The sequence below is a fragment of the Malus sylvestris genome, chromosome 2, assembly GCF_916048215.2.
Source record: "Malus sylvestris chromosome 2, drMalSylv7.2, whole genome shotgun sequence".
In the NCBI taxonomy this organism is placed as follows: domain Eukaryota; kingdom Viridiplantae; phylum Streptophyta; class Magnoliopsida; order Rosales; family Rosaceae; genus Malus; species Malus sylvestris.
Window position 1 is genome coordinate 36,832,654 of NC_062261.1, and position 20,455 is coordinate 36,853,108.

The window sequence follows — 20,455 nt, forward strand, 5'->3', positions numbered from 1 at the left end:
TCCAGTGACATAATCACTTAAGTAAGAAGGAGGACGTCTAACTCTTCCTGCATAAACCCTCCCTTCATCCTCGCCAAGTTCATTAGAATTTCTCTCTTCACAACCCTGTGTGTCTTTACTGCTCTCACCCACATTTCTTTCTTCTCTAGCCCCACTACCACTGCTCTCACCCACAATTCTTTCTTCTCTAGCCCTACTGCCATTTTCATTTTCACTCACCCTTTCTTCTCCTTCACTGTTTTCTTCATTTTCTCCCCATTCTAAATCTAACATGATCTGTCCCTCATAACTCACATCCCAATCCCACTGTTTTTCTTCATCAAAAATAACATCCCTGCTCACAACAATTTTCTTGGCTATAGGATCAAACAATCTATATCCATTGGACTCCTCACTAACTCCTAATAAAATACAAGGAAAACTTTTATCATCTAATTTACCTCGCTTGACATCTGGAACATGGACATGTGCTAAGCTTCCAAAGACACGGAAGTGCTCGACTGAGGGTTTTACTCCACTCCAAGCCTCTTGTGGAATGATATCCTTCACTGATAATGTGGGACATCTATTCAGAACATAGATAGTCCAGTTCACCGCCTTTGGCCAGAACGTTTTTGGGAGCTTCTTATCAGACAACATAAAACAAACCATATTCATGACAGTTCGATTTTTCCTTTTAGCCACCCCGTTTTGTTGCGGCGTGTAGGCAGTGGTTAACTGCCTCTTGATTCCATTTTCTTTGCAAAAATTAGTGAATTCAGTTGAGGTGAATTCACCCCCTCTATCTGTTCGTAGGCACTTGACACTTAGCCCTTTCTCCTTTTCCACCATGCTTTTGAAAAACTGGAAGCAATGCAGTGCCTCACTCTTTGCTGTTAACAAGTACACCCATGTTTTACGGCTAAAATCATCAATAAAGCATAAAGTATACCTCCTTCCACTATTTGATATGGGAGAGATGGGCCCACATATGTCTGCATGAATGAGCTCCAAAGGCTGACTTGCTCTCCACGTACTTCTTGTTGACATGTCATTACGATGCTGTTTACCTTAAATGCAGTCTGTACATGTGATATTTGAGGTTTAAAGCTGAGGAAGTCCACAAACCATCCTCTTCTGTTGCAACGTTCTCAATCCTTTATAGCTTAGGTGACCATATCTTCGATGCCAAAGATAAAAGAGATCCTGCGAGCTTGTGTGAAGACACCTTTCTGGTGGAGCACTTGTAGAGACTGGAGTCTGAGCTAGCAGTATAAACATCATGTTCTTACTCATCTTAGTCTGAATAATCAGACCCTTAGTCGGATGATATATTTTGCATGCTCCTTCTTTAACTAATATAGCCAAGCCTTTCTCTTGAAGTTGTCCTATGCTCAAGAGATTGTTTTTGAGCTCTGGAACATAGTACACCTCATTGACAACATGATTGATTCCATTGAAAAACAGCGTGACACTTCCCTTGCCAACCACATTCATCATACTGTTGTTCCCCAATTTAACTGAATGAAGAAAGCTTTCATCTAGGTTTGTGAAGATATCCCGATCGCCACACATATGGTTGGAACATCCGGAGTCAAGAAACCAAGCATCAGTCCGTTCATGTACCTCAACATATGACATCAACAACATATCTTCTTCATTCACTTCTGCATAATTAGCCTCCTTATCCCATTTAGGACATTCATACTAGAAGTGCCTAAGATTATGACACTTGTAGCATTCCACCGTATCCTTGTTGAACACCTCTTGGCCTCCTCTTCCACGTCCTCGTCCTCTATAGTTACTTCTTCCACGCCCTCGTCCTCTATGATTGCTGAAACCTCCCTCAGTTTTGGCATCAGTTGTTGCCTTCAAAGCTTGCCCCACACCGCTACTTCTGTGAAATTTTTGCTCATGTACAGTGAGCGAGCTTTGAAGCTCATTAACAGTAATTGCATCCAAGTCCCTAGATTCCTCAATCGAACAAACTATATAATTAAATTTGTCTGTGAGAGATCGCAGGATTTTTTCACAGATCGTGACGTCAGTCATAGGCTCCCCATACACTTTCATCTTGTTTGCTACTGTCATCACTCTAGCAAAATAGGTAGTGATTGTTTCACTAACCTTCATCTCAAGTGTCTCAAAGTCTCTCCGTAGGGCTTGAAGAGTTGAGCGCTTCACTCGTGCATTCCCTTCATATTTCGTCTTCATGGAATCCCAAATCTTGTTGGAGGTGTCCTTTTCCAACATCGTCTCTAGGATGCTCTTATCGATTGCCTGGAAAAGATAATTTTTGGCTTTGAGATCCTTGAGTTTCACTGCATCAAGCTTCTTCTGTCGTGCTTCTGATATAGGTTGCGCTCCCTTTGCTGGTTCTTCATAACCAGTTTCAATCAAACTCCAATACTCCTTGCTGCGAAGGAAATTTTCCATGAGCATGCTCCAATGGTCATAATGACCATCAAAACGTGGAATGGAAGGCTATACGAAGCTTCCTTCAGAAGTCATTTTTCCTCTCTTTCTCTCTTGTGTTTGAAGTCACTCAAAAGCTGCAGCTTTCCGGTTCTCAGGCCCCAGTGAGGGGCTCTGATACCAGTTTGTTGGGAACCAGAACAAAAACCAAGAGCAATACTGCAACTGACTCAAGCAAACTGGGAGAATAACTTATTTATTAAATAGAAACGTTGGCTATTATATAGCCTTACATAGTTAACGAAACCCTAAAAACAGCCCACGATCCACACTAATGGAAAGTGATAACGTGCACAAGGAAATAGTCTACGTAGAACAAGTCTTCCTACATAATAGGAACTTATTGAAAACAAAACAATCCTAAGTAATAGAGTCCTACAACGAAAAGGACAATCAAACTTATCAGATATCATGTAGGGAGGTTCATTCTTGCCGGGAGGTTCATGGGGAAGAGGGTTGTGTTTCTGAAGCAGCTTTCATCTGGCTTGCTTTTGCTCACTGGTAAGTTCTTGTTCTCCTTACACGTTGTTTCATCTGTTTCAGTTCTTCATTACCGAATTGGCTTGGTTGATTTCTTTGTTCTTATTCCTCGTTTCAATTGTTCTGTTGGCTGATTTCAATTGTTCTGCGGTTTAATCTGTATTATTAATATTAAATACAAATATATTACAAAGGAAAACGTGGTCATGAACTTGTAGTTGTTGCAGTTTGATGGAGCGGTGGCTATTTAGCACATGGAAATAGGTCCTTATTTACGTTGTGTGATTGAAGTGATTAATTTTGTTGAGTGTTTGAGCGTAACTTTAAGATAGCCACTTGGGCTGTGCTTGTTGGTGATTGGGAAGTGTCGTTTCTACTGAGTGGTCTTTTTTTCCGGAAAGGGACTTATCCACTAAGTTAGGAAATCTAAGATATTGAAATTTAATATAACGGTTAAAATTATTATAATTTTTAAAATGGGCTTCTATTTGTAACCGTTCAATCAAATTTCAATGATTCGAATCTTCAAATTTTGTGGATTGGTAAGAAGGGATCCGAAAATGATCCCTTTTTCCTTTTTTTTCCCCTATGTATCCTCCGTGCCTTGTGTCACTGTATTAAAGTGTTTCGGACTGTTGTTGTCATTACAGGACCGTTCAAAATTAACCGTGTTTCCTCTAAAGACATGTGAACCAGTCTTACGTGATTGGAACTTCAACTAAGATTGACATCTCTGGGGTTAATGTGGATAAGTTTGATGATAAGTTTAATGTGGATAAATTTGGAACAAAATCGATGGAATTGATTCAGTGAGAGCGCCGTTTCAAACTTGAACTTCTTGAATCAGGCATCGTGGCGCTGACCCACCTGAAAATGGTGAAGGTATTGCTGCAAATCCTTGTAGAAATCGATTGCAGCTGTAAACATTCGAGCGTTCAAAGAAGAAACCATGGAGAAAGTAAAAATAAAAGGGAGGTGAAGGCTTCGAAATCGCACTCGTGTTCGCCAGCGGTTTCGTCGGAATTTGGGAGAGGATTTAGTAGAATAGTCCTTTTTTAGTGCAGAGGATTTTCCGAGCTTTATATTCGCCGGAATTTGGGATATGGTACCGGTCGGATGGTTTTGAGTTGCGGCGGTCTGAGGATGGAGATGGCAGCGGCTAGGGTTGGGAATGACAAATGAAGGTCCAATTCGGAGATAACAGGGAGTTGACGCTGTTAACTTTGGTTGAGTGGATGGACACGTGTCGCATACTGAGAGAGGCCACAGAAAACGCGTGGGCTGAAAACACGCAGAGCCGTAGGATTAATTTCGTTGCTTTTACTTTCAACGCTGGGGATAAAACGAGGGTTAGGTTAGGTTTCACAATCGTACATGCCGTTTTGCTATAAAACCAAAGCCATCCGAGTATTTGCAGTCAGAGAGAAAGTAGATATAGACATCCCTCAAGGGAGAATCCGCAGCGCGCCTCCGAGAGAACGTCCGTCACGCCCGCTGCCCGGCCGAGAATTTAAGTTTGCTAACTCGCAGAGCTGGAGAATTTCATGTGCTTTATTTCTTTCTCAGGTCTGATTATTTTATATTTCCTCAAGTTTGTAGATCTATCAACTCCGCAATCGATATGGCCCAGAAGATTTTCAAGTGTGCAAATTGTTTGCATTCTGTTAACTTTAGAAATCTAGGTACACATAATATTTTTTTTTTAGTTTTTCTTTCTTATCAATCTACAATTTAATCTGTTCATTTTCTGTTGATTCTTATTTTTTATGGGAATTAATTTATTTAATCTGTTCATTCGTCTTTTCAGTTTCTTTTCCTAATTTGAATATTTATTAATATTCGTTGTTTATTAAATGTAGATTGTTCTCGTCATGGATGAAAACTGGATGTTAAAGTGGGAGAGAAAGTTGCAGACGGGACTAGCGCAGTGCTTCTTCCTTCTGGTGTTGTCATGGGTCGAGATGCTAGGGTCACCTCTGTGACTGATTCTATGAGTAATTTTCTCTTATATATCTCTCTGTGATTACAATTTTTTTATTTTTCTATTTTGTGTTCCTATAGTTTTAAATTTATGTTTTATTGTAATTCAGTTTCGTTGTGATTATAATGTTTATTTCAATGTCCTGTTTTCTCATAGTTTTTTAATTATGTTTATGTGATTCATCAGTTTTTATTTAATTAATTATCATGTTTTTAAGTTTCTAATTTATTTCTATGTTAACCTTAGTTTCTACCATCTCTAATAAAGAAAAATCAAGTTTGGCCCGCAGCTTTTGTAGTTCTTATAAGAATATTTTTTTCTTCTTATGATGAATCACATGGAACAATAACTTTTCTTATATATCATCGTCGTCCGCCTGAGAGATCTGATTATGAGAAAATTGTTGTTAAGAATTTACGAGTAAAAGTATTTTGTTTTTTATTATATGTTTTTTCATGTTTTGATATAATTTTTTTAGATGTGTTTTGGTGTTGTATTTTTATGTGTGTAGTATTCCTCCTCAAACCTTGAGTTTTTATGTTGTTGAGTTGACTAGAGATTATGTTTTGCATTTTGTTACTCTGAAAGGGAAGAAAGATATGTATGAATTATATTCTGATTTTGACTGATTTTATCGATAGAAATCTTGATGTTATTGATGAATTTTGTAGGATTAAGGGTAATTTGAGGTTTTCAAAACTTAATCTCTCTAACCATAGGATGAATAAACATGTATTCGATGTTGTGAATAAGCAGCATATAAGTCATTCACAACATAGACTACATGTTTATTCACCCTATGGCTAGAGAGATCAATTTTTGAAAACCTCAAATTACCCTTAACCCTACAAAATTCATTAACAACATCAAGATTTTCCATCAATAAAATCAAGTCAAAAGCAGAACATAATTCATCCACATCTTTCTCCCTTTTCAAAGTAACAAAGTGTATAACACGATCTCCAGGCAACTCGGCAACATAAAAACAAAACTCAAGGTCTTTACATGTTGAGGAGGAATCCTACCAAAAAAAAATTAATACAACACCAAAACACGTCAAAAAATTATACCAAACAAAAAAGTATTTTTACTCACAAATTCTTAACAACAATTTTTCCATAATCAGATCTCTCAACTGAACGATAATATATAAGAAAAATTATTGTTCTATGTTATTTATCATAAGAAACAAAAAATTCCTTAATAGAACTCCAAAAGTTGCGAGCCAACATGCATTGATATCTTCTTTATTAAAGATGGTAGAAACTAGGGTTAACATAAAAATAAATTAGAAACTATTCAAAACATGATAATTAAATAAAAACAGAAGTCACAAAGAAAATGAATTACAGAAACATAATTAAAAAACTATGAGAAAATAAGAAATCGAAATAAAAATTATAATCATAAAGAAACTGAATCATATTAAAAACTATAAGAACACAAGATATGAATATAAAAAATTGTAATCACATAGACAAAAAACATAAATTAAGAGAACAAAAATTGTAGCAGCAATATCATTCTGTATATTTAGGATTAAAACATCAATTAAGAGAAAACAAACGATTGTAAATTTTGTTATTGCATGTTTCATTAACTTAAACTTTCAAATAAACGTTTTTCATTCTGTTGAGTCTGTTAATGTAAAGTCATTTGTAACTTACTGTCTATTATTCATGCATGCCCTCCATTATGTATTTCTACTGCATTTTGTTAGATTGCTCACAAGATTGGTATTAGCAGTAATGGTTTTCTAAAACAAAAATATCCTCCTCTTGCACATGTTCAAAATCAGTCTTATTGTGGAAGATAACACGAATTAGCACATCGTTCAAGAGCTGCTTCAAGACCAAGCGCTCTTCAACCCAGCATTTGCCTTAGTCAAACCACAGACACTCGTTGTCACAATAGGAAAACAAATTATCAATCAAGCGCCCCCCCCCCCCCCCAATTGACACCTTCCCAACGATTAGATCAACAACCCCAATTACTTACATCCGCCAAGACTTCAAACAGAACATTGTTCCCTGATCAAGCGGACAAATTTGATAGGTAAAGTTTTGGCTGGGAACAATGCTCTTTTTGAAGTCTTGACAGGTAAACCTACGTAAGATTTTTTCCGCTTGATTAGGGAACAATGCTATCTTTGAAATCTTGGTGGGTGTAACTGATTGGGGTTGTTGATCTAGTCATTAGGAAGGCTTTAATGGGCTGTGGGTCGCTTGACTGATAATTATTTTCCTGCGGTGGCATCACGTGTTGGAGGGCGCTTGGTCTTGAAGCAGTCCATGAACGATGAAGTCTGTTTTTCCGAAGTTGCTGTTTTGATTTCCAAAAGAAAGTTGAAATGTTTTTGACTTGTCGACCAAATTTTTAAGAATTGGCGGCACCACAAAAGGATCCTCATATCCGTCCTCTATCGCCAAATTGTGGCAAGAAACACGAAGCATCTTTTCGATGTGCCTTCCTATCATGAGGAAGTTGTACTGATTCGTGTTGTTTTTAACAATAAGATTGATTTTGAACTTGTGCAAGAGGATAATATTTTTGTGTGAAACAACCATTATTGCTAATACCAATCTTGTGAGCAATCTAGCAAAATGCAGTAGAACCACCGTAAATGCAGGGCATGCGTGAATAATATGGATAGAAGGGCACAAATATTGAGATTCAAATGACTTCACATCAACAGACTGTGCAGAATGAAAAGCGTTTATTTGAAAGTTTTGAGTTTAACAAAATATACAGTTGTTGTCCCCCAGTTTTATAAAACAAAAGCAAATGGAAACGATGCTTGAATAATATGGATAGAAGGGCAAAAATATTGAGATTCAAATGACTTTACATCAACAGACTGCAGAATGAAAAGCGTTTATTTGAAAGTTTTGAGTTTAACAAAATATACAGTTGTTGTCCCCCAGTTTTATAAAACAAAAGCAAATGGAAACGATGCTTCCCCAACTTAAGGTAAACTTAGGGTAAACTCTAGCGATTTATATGAGGCTCCAAAGGTGTGCGCTGCAAATTTAATTCCAAACTAACAAAAATAAAATAATTGGCCACAACCAAAAGAGACACAAAACGTATTGTACTCGGAACCAATTTAAAAGAATATGTTACCATTGTCTAGAACCAGAGCTCCTAAGCAGAAACTGAGAATCAAAGAGGAATTCTCTAGATGATTCTCAAAACATCTTTTTATAGGCTTATGGAATGAGTCCACGATAATAGTGACATACTCAAATTTATCAGGAGAAGCAAGGTCTAGGATGCACGTCACATGGGCATTCTTTCCATATATGACGTATCATCATTATGGAAATTTTTAAGTTTCTTCTTTAAAGTTGGGGGAAAACACTATGGTCCGTTTGTTTGGCTTCACTAAGTTTCATTGGATTAGATTGGACTAACTCTTAGTCCAGTCCAACATTTGGTATCACACGGACTCACATTAATGAGACTAAGTAGGATTCGTATGGACTAAAACCCTCACTGTAGGTTCTTAACGAGAGTCCCCGACAACCATGGGACTAGCTAAGGCCTGCTTTGTTCCTCCCCTTCGCTCGTCTGCATCGCTTCGCGAACTCCCTCTCCTTTGCTCGTCTGCTTTGCTTCACTTCGAATCGCCGACCCAAAACGCCAACTCCCCCAACGGGTCTCAAATCGCCGGACTCCCGCTCCGAGAAAAGTCTAGGTCGGCCGGATCTGGGGTCTGGGAAGATGACAGTGGTTTGACTTTGCGCTTCTCAACAATCTGATCCAATTCTCTCTCGAAGCCTCCTGGGCCTTTCAAAGACATGGTCTTTCTCTCTTATTTCTTGGTAATTACGTGTTTGTTTGCTAGGATATTGTTGGAAAACTGAAAATTCTGATTGATTTGGTTGATGTTTGAGATTTATAATCAATCAATTAATTTGGTTGTTGTCTATTTGGATACGAAATCAGAAACTTGGAAAGAAAAATTGCTTGGAATTGTGATTTTTATTTTCAATTTTTCTGAATTATGGGTTTTTCTGTATTATAACTCATGGATCTGCATGTCTTTTCGAACTGAAAGTAAATTAAGCTTTGTATCATGTTTGATAAGTAGATTTTATTTTGTATATGATATCTGATTTGAGATTTGTGGTTGATCAATCAATTTGCTATTTATTTTTTTTATTCCGTAGGGAATTGTGGGGATAAATTGAGTAATTTTGGAGGAAAATTGTGTTTTTTATTTGTAATTTTGAGAATTTGCGTTTTGAAAATCAGAGGTCGCGTGGTTGGTGTTTTTCTGTAAAGGGGGAGAGAAATGGTAGGTGTTGAGGAAGAGGACAAGTAATTGGATAGATAAATGCAAATTATCAAAGTTTAGTTATATTGAAAATTTGAAAAAGACATCAATATTGGATCTAAAACATGTTAGTCTGAGATTTAGTCCGACATTGCACCAAATACTTCATTATTTTTATCCTGATTAGTCCAAGCCAAGCCAATCCAGCTTAGTTTCTGAAGTTAGTTCAGTCCGAGATAGTCCAATGCAACAAACGCACCCTATAGGTGTAGACTATCCCAACACATTATAGCAGGAACATTTACGATAAAGTCACTAATACACTCCCAAGGGTCAAACAGCGTTCGGCATAGCAAACTTAACAAGATATACCGAAAGACAGTGTTCGGCATAGCAAACTTAACAATTCATAAAGAAAATGGTAGTTTAATAACACAAAAAGATATACCGAAAGACAGTGTTCGGCATAGCAAACTTAAAAATTCATAAACATAGAAAATGGTAGTTTAATAACACATGCAAAGTCTTTGTACAAAGTTCAAACACATATGTAGCGGTAGTTTCGTCACACGTTCAATCTTGTTGCATAAAATATCATAGGTATAAAACCTTTATTATGTATGAATTTCATAATCATAAGAAATTCAAAAAGGACTCAGCAACTTAATATAATCATTAAATATAAAATAGATGCAAAAGAATATTACCTTGGTTTGGGTAATTTGTTTATCAAACCATGTTCGTTGCACTCAAACGATCCATATGTTTTCTTTACAGCTTTATGGTAGGATGGGCATAACTTGTACCACCAACCCCTGGCCAAATCAAATCCAACAAAAGTCGCTTGGCGTGCGAAACTTTCATTTTGTTATCGAATCACAAGTTTTCAAATGATCAAAGACATTTAACCATTACCTCGCAAACATTGAGTATAAATGAATAGAGAAACAAACCAAGTGGCAGCCAAGCAAGATGCACCACAAAAAATATATTTTTAAAAAATAAGTGATTTTTGTTAACAGGTTGGTGATGAAAGACTAACCCTGTGCAACGCAGGATCAAGTAAAAGCAACTTTTCTATTGTTTTTGACTCAGAATTAGCATCGATAGCACACCCCGTGTACATGTCAGCTAAGCTGGGCAAGATTTGAACACGCGATCTCAGATGCTCAAACCAATTTTGCGCATGTTTAGGGTGAGAAAGATTAAACGAAGAAATATAAACGCAAAAGTAATTAAAGAAGGGTCGTCTATTTACTTTTGCCTGTATTCAGATGCTCTAACCTTCTTCCAGAGACCAAACTTGTAGATCCCACTGAAAAACCCCAAAAAACGTTGTGAAACTTTGTCATCCAACGAAACTTTTTCTTTGGTGAATTACTACGGTTTTCAGGCGAATACATAGTGTGGACCTTTACCATAAACACGCAAACCCATCCTTGTTTTTTCTATTCTCACTGCTCTCTTTGTACCAGGTCCCATGGCAGTGTTTGAATATCTCAACGCTATCCTTCGATTTCGTTCATCATTTCGAGCATTAACTGGTGCCCTTAATTTTTTTACCAAAACTCCTCCTAGAATTTGTTGTTTTCTTTGATCAATCTCTTTCGTCATTTTATTTACCCTGAATCACAAACTAAATATAGCGTAAATATTTATGTTTTTTAGAAAAGTCTTTTAGCTTGTATGTTGAAGAATAACATTGTCAAAAATCTAAAAAACTCAAATTAATAAAGAAAATATATGTGTTTGGGAAAGTTAGATAATGAATAAAGAAAGGGGTGTGCTATCCACACACCCCTTTTTACTTCTCATACACCCTTTTTAATTTCTGTCAATTGATCTTCTTCACTTTATTCGATCAAACGGCCGAAAAATAAAAGGGTGTGTGAGAAGTAAAATGGGTGTGTGGATATCACACCCCATAAAGAAAACGCAACTCATTTTCTGAACATGTGAGCTGCATTTATGCATTGTTAAAAGGTCACTCATTTTCTTAAATATGGAAGTTGTGATTTGTCTAAAAATATTTATGGCTCGTTGTGAGAGTGCAGTTATCGACATCACATATTAAAGCACTTCGGGGAGGATGAGAAAGTTCACTATCAGAAAAACCTAACGAAAACACCAACCAACCAAAGTAACTGACCTCCGAACAACGATTTGGAATATTGAAAACGCAACAAAGAAAGGAAGCAACCACCAAAAAACATATAAAATGCCTAAGAACATTCGATAAAGAATTAAGAACATTGGGTTAAACCAGAATCACAGAGATAGCAGGGGACCTTCAAACAATAACAAAATTAAAACCTAAAAAAAAAAAAAAAAACCATTAGACCTCTGGACAATTAGAGGATCACAAAGACAATCAAGAATGAGAAACAAAGCAGAGAGCAAATGAATAATATAAGCTGAGAAAATCAAACAATTAATAAAAAAAAATCATAAAGTCATGCTGTCTCAAACAGAAAGCACAAGAAAAGAACGCATCGAAGTTCATGTGACATACCAAAGCCTTGATTCAAATGCAATGGCTCAGAATCCCTAGATTAATGGCAGCAGCAAGAGTAGATTACGATACTGTGATGAGAGTCCGATCTAAACTGCAAAAAATCAGTGACAAACAAACGGACTCAGTAAAGTAACTAAAACTGTGATGGTCCAATGGACTCAATCTGTGGCAGCACACCAAACAAAGGGTAAGTCTCAAAACATCAATTTTCACTTCATCCCCTACATTTGAACAAAGAACATGGCACTTCCCATCCAAGCAGCTAATAACGGGAAGGTCTCATTTCTCATTGTGACCTTTTTTGTATTCCACTCTTCCATCTGAGGCGATAGATACTCTAAAAAAAAAATTGAATTGAGATGTTCGAACAAACATAAAAACGTGCTAAAATAAAAATTCTCCAGCACTCATCCTCACCCATAAAATCTATTGAGAGTGTGACATGAGCTTAATCCGTGGCAGAACGATCATGTTAAGACTCCCAAGATGACTATATTCAAACATTTCATGAACGAAAGGGCGGGGAAGGCACATTATAGCATTGTGAACGAAGAGACGAAGCGAGAGGCAACAAAGGTAAACCTATCTTTTAATTGATCTATCAGGTTAACATAATTGACTAACTCATCAAAGACTGCAACAATGAGAAAGTCCTAAAATTAAAGCCTGTGTTCACTTTATTTGAACCCTAGACGTTGGACAACATTTTCGCTAAATAGTCAAATTAACAAACGAAAATATATAAAATTTTGTGAAAGTTAAATGAATAAAGAAAATGCAACCAAAAACCATTTTCACAGTGTTCCTAGATCAAATTCGAAAGTGATAGCCGACTAAGAAGATACATAAATTAAAGTTTTATTTTTTAGAAGAGTACATAAATTAAAGTTTTATGCGTTAATAATACGTGCAGGTTGAATGTAAACATTCCTAATTTTTTCTGAACATGTAAGCTGCATTCATGCATTAAAAGGCCAGTGATTCTCTTAAATACAGAAGCTGTGATTTTTTCATAATTTTTTTTGGTTTGTTGAGAGAGCGCGGTTATCAATAGCACTCATTAAAGCACTTCGGGAAGGATGAGAGGATTAACTCCCAGGAAAACCTAACGAAAACACCAACCAAGCAAAGCAACTAACGTCTAAACAACGGTTTGGAAAATTAAAAATGAAACAAAGAAAGAAAGCAACCGACAAAAAAACATACAAAATGCCTAACAACATTCGACGAAGAATTAAGAACATCGGGTTAGACCAAAAGCACAGATGACAACAAGGGACATTTGAACAATAACAGAATCGTAGAGACTAAATTAAAACCAACAAAAAAACAAAGAAACCAACGAACTTATGAACAATCAGAGGAACACAGATATAACCAAGAATGAGAAACAAAGTAGAGAGCAAATGAACGACATAAGTCGAGAAAACGAAACAATCGATTAAAAAATCATAAATCTGTGTTGCCTCAAACGGAAAGCCCGGGGAAACAATGCATCGAAGTTTAGGTGACATACCAGAGCCTTGATTCAAATGCATTCGCTCCGAACCCCTAGATCAAAGGCAACAGCAATAGTAGATCATGATGTTGTGATGATAGTCCGATCTAAACTGCAAAAAAATCAATGAGATTAAGAGTAAGAATTCGAAGCGCAAACAAACGGACACAGGAAAAGTAACTCAATCTGTAACAGTGCAATGGACTTAATTTGTGACAGTCAAAGTTCTAAAAAACGCTAGGTGCTAGTTGGGCGGTGGGCTAGCGCCTAACGCCTAGGCGGCTAGGTGGGGTCTAGGCAGGCGCCTAGGCGGCCTAAGCGGATTTAGGTAAATTTCTTATATATTATATAAATTAATTAAATTTACTATATAAAATGTAAATAATTATTGACTAATATGCTATTTCTGATAGAAGAACATACATATGTGAATGTTTTATGTACATATATATGAAATGCTTGCCTAGGAAAAAAAACAGAAAATATTTTCTAAGTAATTTATAATTTATATAAGATATATATATATATACACACATAATATATATCCCAAACTTTTAAAAATATAAAAAGCCCACATAGTGGGTGGTTTTCATTGTTAAAACCATCAAACTGTCCATCACCCATCCACCCAAGGTGGTTTTCACATCACCCGTCCACAAAACCATCAAAGTCCATGGTTTTCAATTTTAAAATCACAAACCGTCCATGCTCTTTCACATCACCCAAGCTTTTGAGTCCTCAACTTGCACCACCAACACATATTGAAATGTTAGTCTCTTTCTCTCTCTCTTTTCGCACTTTCTTCTTTGCTCTCATCTTCACAAATGAGCTGCAGAAATTATCTGGCAGCACTTTTTCTTCACTGGCAGTCTCTTTCTCTCTATCTCTCTCTCTCTTCGCACTCTCTTCCCTCATCTTCACAGAGACGAGCTACATAAAATTTTCCGGGTCTTTGCTGCTACGTACGAGATCGGAAGTTGTAGATCCTTTGTGAAAATTGCAGCAAGTTTGGAATTTGCAGCTAGATTCAAACCACCTAGACTGCCGCCTAGCCCGCCTCAGGCGCCTAGCGAGAGCATAGGCGGCCACCTATATCCTCCCTGCCTAACTGAACGTTTTGGTCTAAATCGGGTCGGAGCTCCGCCGCCCAGTGCCTAGGCCGATTTTTAGAATACTGGTGACAGTGCAACGAACTTAATCTACGACATAATTACATTTCACGAAAGAAAAGCAGCTAATAACGAGAAGGTATCATTTGTCATCATGACCTTTTTTTCATTCAACTCTTCCATATGAGATGATAGATTATCTAAAAAAAAATAATTGAGACCTTCCAACAAACACAAAAACATGCTAAAACAAAAAATTTGTACCACTCATCCCCACCCATAAAATGTATTGAGGCCGTGACATGAACTTAATCTGTCACAGAACGGTAATATTAAGTCTCCCGAGATGACTATATTCAAACATTTTACGAACGAAAGGGCGGGGGAAGGCAGATTATAGCATCGCGAACGAAGAGATAAAACGAGAGGCAGAAAAAGGTAAACATCACATGTCAAATGCCATATACACTTTAGGCACAACACTATCAGTAGACACTTTAGGCACAACACATAAAATGCTAAATCCCATTTAAAAAATATATAAAACAATCCTAAATGCCTTATTTTAATCAAAATTTACATAGAGCAAGTAGCTTAAAGAGATTTGATAAGCTAATCAAACTTCAGGCAAAATGTCATTCACACAAGCCAAACGTATACCAAATCCCAAATCCCACTTAAAAATACACCAAAAAATTGGAATGATTTCATTCTAATCTCGAAACAAAAGGCCAAATGTTAAGCATTAACTAATGAGAATTAAAATATAAACTCAAGAATTCAAAGTTTCAAATGTGCCATGTCTTGGAAAAAAGTACAACCAAGATTTGGCAACCTTGGCCTATCAGTTACCCCAAAAACAAAACTAACAAAGATCAATCCAAAAAGGAATTTAAAAGTTTAGAACAGCAAACAACATAAAAAATTAGAGAACGCAACATTCTTTCATATTTTCCAATCAATTCTAAACCTAGAAATCATTACGCCTAGACCTTTTATTTACACCACCGCCATTGCTCTACCCCTACACCTATCAATCCAAATTCATTCAAGAAACAATGCAGAGGAGAAAATCCAAAAATAAGAATGTCCCCATGATTAGTTTTCTCGTTTATTTTTCACAAACCAATCATATATTTAAAATCCAAGTACGAAAGCTTTGCAAAGATAAATAAAAAATTTATATATTCAATTAGGCTTTGAACATGCAATCAAGGTGCATAATCGTATACCTAAAAATAGCAAGGAACCGACTTCTTCCTCCCACAACTTGTTCTTGGAATTTCCAAAGAAAGTAAATCCGTTAGCAATTCAACGAAATTGGAGGACCAAATCTGATTAAATTTGAGTTAAATGAGCAAAGGTACACCAATTTAATGAGATACTAAACACATTTCGAATCTATGAAATAGAAGAACAATCATGTTAAAACTCCTAAGATGGTCTCCCGAGCACAAAATTATAGCTTAATAAAGGTAAATCCCAATCCAAAGCTCCAACCCTTAACGCAAAATGAAAACAAAAAGCATGGTACTAGGATTGACTTTTTAATGTAAAAATATGGTTTTTTGTTAAAGTGAACAATATTGGGAGCTCTTCGTTACTAATAAAAAGGGCTTGAAAACTTTGAGTTTTAACGATAAGGACAAAATAAAGGGTAAAGTGAATAGTACAAGGATTGACTTTTTAGTGTAAAAATGTGATTTTTCGTTAAAGTAAACAGTACCGGGAGCTTTTCGTTAGGGTTCCCTTTTCTAAATCCTCAACTTAATTGTGTTGTAAAGATAATACCACCAACTAAGGGTGGCAAGCTGACCATGGTTGTGTATGTCATGTCGACTATATGCAATTGAATATATAAAATTTAAGCAGCCCCAGACAGTCGCCTAAGCATTTACAAACCATTAACATTATTTCCCTAATTTTATTTCCTAATTTTATCAAATGTTGCATAAACGATCACAATTTACTCCCTTCCAATTTCCACCTAACTCTGAACAAACAATATTGATAAATCTTTATCATCACCTTTAACAAAATAGATTACAGCGAAAAGAAAAAAATAGTTCCTATGCAAACAAATTTAAGCAGTTTTAAATAGTCTCCTAAGCACAAAATTATACTTCAATAAAGAAAAATTCTGATCCAAAGCTCCAACTTTTTAACCCAAAATGAAAACGAAAAGCATGGAACATATAATTCAGTTTTGTTATTGGATTCTCTAAATCCCTAATCTAAATTCATTGTAAAGATAATACCACCGACTAAGGGTGGCAATCCGACTGCGGCTGTGCATGTTAGTGGACCCTATACAAATAGCCTATCAAATAGCCTACCAAGCATTTGCAAACCATTAACATTAAACCGGCTTAAGAGATAGCAATTACACATTCCACTATTATCACAGCCATACGTATATAGCCAAATCCAGTCCCAACGTGCATGAAAAAAATGTAACAACATAGTCACAAAATCGCCGTAAATAAATATACCTCAAAAACCAAAGGGTCATGTGCTCCCTCTAACGATCCAAATTTCTGAAAATCACAAACACAGCAAACCCATCAGCAGTAAGTTACATGACAACAACGAAAATAATAGTTTACAATTAGTGTTGAAAAACCACCCCTCTCTCTCTCCTCCCAGCTTTCCTCCCACCCCTCGTTTCCAAACCACACGACTCTTCCCTCTCTCCTCTTCTCTCTGCCATCCCTGCAGGTCAGCCCTGCTCTTCTCTCTGCCATCTGCAGGCCAGCCCTGCTCTCTGTCCGTGACGGTGACTCAAGTAAATTGATAGCAACCAAACACACAAAGGCCATTATTATGAACCAATGGCATGGACGTAAATAGAGTGAAATTCGGGTCTAAATTTGAATGGTGCAGTTGAAATCCCTCTTTTAGACTAAAGTAATTTGATAAATTCTCTACCCCAACCTTCTTCCCCAGTGTGTTTTGTGGCCGAGCCTTTCGTAGACGGCGAGCGACTGGTAGAAGAGAGAGAATCTTCACCTTCACCTCCGTGTGTTAGCGATGGCGCCGGAGCCGAGCATTGTAGTGGTGGTCAGAAACCCAGATCTGATTAGAGGGGTTGGCAAATACTCGAGGTCCATGATGTACCACAAGCGATGACTTTGGGCTATCAAGGCCATTAACGGCGGCGCTTTCCCCCGCCACGATAAGAAAGCAGCCGCCGACGCCCCGGCAGTCAAGCCCCCTAAGTTTTACCCCGCCGACGATGTCAAGAAGCCTCTCGTCAACAAGGGCCAAGCTCACAAGGCTCAGGTCCCTATCTTTACACTGTTTCTCAATCATCTTCATATCTATAGATTATGTGTACGAGTGTATTTCTTTCTGGCCCTTGATTGACGACAAAAATGTGTTGAATTGTCGCCTTGGTGTGTTTGGATTCTGAGAAAATATTAGCTCTTGTGTGATTATTGTCTGAATTCTGTGACTTTTTTATCTATCTAATGGCCCAAAATGTTTTTGGAACCAATCTCAGGAAAAATGCTAGTGAATTCTGGAAAACCACTTCTCAAACGCATTCTAATTTGTATATTTTTTGAATGACTATTGTTTTCTCAACCGTGTATGTAGTTTTAGGGAGTGAGGTTTCATTTTTATGCGAGAAAATACAAAAAAAAAGAAGGTCGAAAGTGAGAAATAGGTGGGATTTTGCAAGCACAGATGGGGCATATGAGTGGGTACGCATGGGTATTATGGCTTTGCATTAAGATTGGCACCTGAAAAGTGGAAAATGTTGAAATGTGATGTATGAATGTGCGTGTATGCGGTCTAACATTGTCGTATTGGGGTTCTATTTATGATTTTCAACACTCCATTTCAATCACGAGGATAAAGTGAAGATACATAGAGTAGAAGTTAAAACATGGAGAGTAATAATTGGATCACTTTGTTTGTTTGTTTGTTTTTTTTTTTTTTTTTTTTTGAGCTAACATGCACAAACTGCAAGATGGAAATGTTGTTTGTATAATCTCATATAAGTTTTTGAGTTGTGGTAACCTTTTATGCGTTTTCTTCTGTGGATATCTAATAATCGTGCAGGGCTAGCATTACTCCTGGTGCCATGTTGATCATTCTTGCCGGGTTCATGGGGAAGAGGGTTGTGTTTCTGAAGCAGCTTTCATCTGGCTAGCACATGGAAATAGGTCATTATTTACGTTGTGTGATTGAAGTGATTAATTTTGTTAGTGTTGTGCTTGAGCATAACTTTAAGACAGCCACTTGGGCTGTGCTTCTTGTTGATTGGGAAGTGCAGTTTCTATTGAGTGTTCTTCCCCCCCCCCCCCCTAATATATCCTCTGTGCCTTGTGTCACTGTATTGGAGTGTTTTGGGCTGTTGTTGTCATTACAGGACCATTCAAGATTAACGGTGTTCCTCAAAGGCGTGTGAACCAGTCTTACGTGATTGGAACTTCAACTAAGATTGACATCTCTGGGGTTAATGTGGATAAGTTTGATGACAAGTATTTTGCAAAGGAAGTCCAGAAGAAAAAGAAGAAGGGAGAAGGTGAATTCCTTGAAGTGGAGATGGAGGTTGGGTCATTTGATCTTTTTTGTATTTTGAGGGAATACTGTAGATGGTCATTCATTAGGCAGTATTTTTGTTGTTGTCTTCTAACCTCTGATTTCTTTGTTCAAATTGTAGGACAAAAATGTAATTCCCCAGGTGAGAAAAGAAGACCAGAAGGCTGTTGATACACCCTTGATTGAATGCATCAATGCAATTGCAGATATGAAGGAATATTTGGCTGCAAGGTTTTCTCTCAAGCAAGGCATGAAGCTTCACGAGCTTGTTTTCTAGAGATGATGCAGAAAAGTATATCCTACAAACATTTGGTTTGTGTTTGAACTCGATCTTAGTGGTTATACTCTTTTAAGTTTTATTTTGTAAAACAAGATGTTACTTGAGAATAGGCAAGTCATGTTGTATCATGAAATAAGCAGATCGGAAAAATTGAAGTTCAATACTTCTTTTTCAGATCTTTTTATTCCATTTTACCTCATGAATTCAAGTTTGCTAATTCACAGATCTGGAGAATTTCATGTGCTTTATTTCTTTCTCAGGTCTGATTATTCTATATTTCCTCAAGTTTGTACATCTATCAACTCCGCAATCGTTATGGCCCAGATGATTTTCAAGTGTGCAAATTATTTCAATTCCGTTAACTTTCGAAATCTATAGGTACACATAATTTTGTTTTTAAATTTTTAATTCTTATCAATCTACAATTTAATCTGGTTTTTATTTTTATTTATTTATTTATTATTTATGATTCTTATTATTTCTGGGAATTACTTTGTTTGATTTGTTCTAGGTTGTCATTATGGTAAATTTTACAGTGATTTGTTGCTTGGCCCATTTTTAACCTTTTGTTCCTGGTCTGCCCGCAAATAGAATTTCACAAATACGAAATCAAAACCCACGGCCCTTTCTTGAACTATTTTGTTTTGCTATCACTTCCCCAATTGCTTTGCCACAGAATATTTTCAAAAGTGCTAATTGCAGATTTCAAATTTTAGGTATGATTTTTCTTTTTATTTATATTTTTTTTTAAATTCTTATAAATCCACAATTTATTCTGTTTTATTTTTGGGTTGATTGTTATCGTATTTTGGTCTGGGAATTAATTTTATTTGGTATTTTTTTCTAGGTTGCCAATATGTTAAATGCAACAGCCATTTGGGCTTTGCCTTTAATTCGGCTTGGCCCAATTTTCGAACCATTTGTTCATGGCCCGCCAACACATACAATTCCACAAAGCCAAAATCAAAACCCTGGTTCAATTTGCGACTATTTGCTTCTGCTCTCCCTTGCTTGATGAGAGTCTGAGCTTAAATTTGTATCACAATTCCAAACCCTAGGTCAGGAGAGGCAGAGCTTAAATTTACATTAGAGTCATTTCTTTGCCGTCGTTATATTTATCCGCTCAATCCTTGGCATCGATTTCTTTGGCATTGATTTTGCATCCTCTGGTATGTTATTAATCGACATATGGTTTTCTTTTTCTGCATTCTTTCTTCTCCCTATTTTCCGTTTCTTTTCCTAATTTGAATAATTTATTAATTTTCGTTGTTTATTTTAGAAATGTAGATTATGAAAAATTGGATGTTAAAT

At 36.7% G+C, this 20,455-nt stretch overlaps 1 protein-coding gene and 1 pseudogene across 4 annotated transcripts; both read left to right on the top strand.

The window, feature by feature from the left end:
• Positions 1 to 3,750: 3,750 nt before the first annotated feature.
• LOC126598982 (uncharacterized) lies at positions 3,751 to 8,994 on the top strand. Of its 4 annotated transcripts, none has more exons than XR_007615035.1 (3): positions 3,800 to 4,616; positions 4,794 to 4,928; positions 8,417 to 8,994. XR_007615035.1 is itself a non-coding variant. In XM_050265377.1 (2 exons), exons 1-2 carry the CDS (start codon positions 4,309 to 4,311, stop codon positions 4,914 to 4,916), a joined length of 315 nt encoding a protein of 104 aa, XP_050121334.1. In that variant the 5' UTR covers positions 3,807 to 4,308; the 3' UTR covers positions 4,917 to 4,928. The 4 variants fall into 4 exon arrangements, 1 of the variants encoding a protein (XP_050121334.1); XR_007615036.1 differs by having other exon boundaries at positions 3,820 to 4,500; XR_007615034.1 differs by lacking the exon at positions 8,417 to 8,994 and having other exon boundaries at positions 3,751 to 4,616; positions 4,794 to 7,800.
• An 8,028-nt stretch (positions 8,995 to 17,022) lies between these two features.
• LOC126599032 (60S ribosomal protein L6-3-like) lies at positions 17,023 to 19,488 on the top strand (annotated as a pseudogene).
• The last annotated feature ends 967 nt before the right edge of the window (positions 19,489 to 20,455 follow it).

Coding starts and splice junctions, on each gene's coding strand:
- LOC126598982 (XM_050265377.1), top strand. CDS start 4,309: ATGCCGTTTTGCTATAAAACCAAAGCCATCCGAGTATTTGCAGTCAGA. Junction 4,501..4,793: donor GTGCTTTATTTCTTTCTCAG/GTCTGATTATTT, acceptor TATTAAATGTAG/ATTGTTCTCGTCATGGATGA.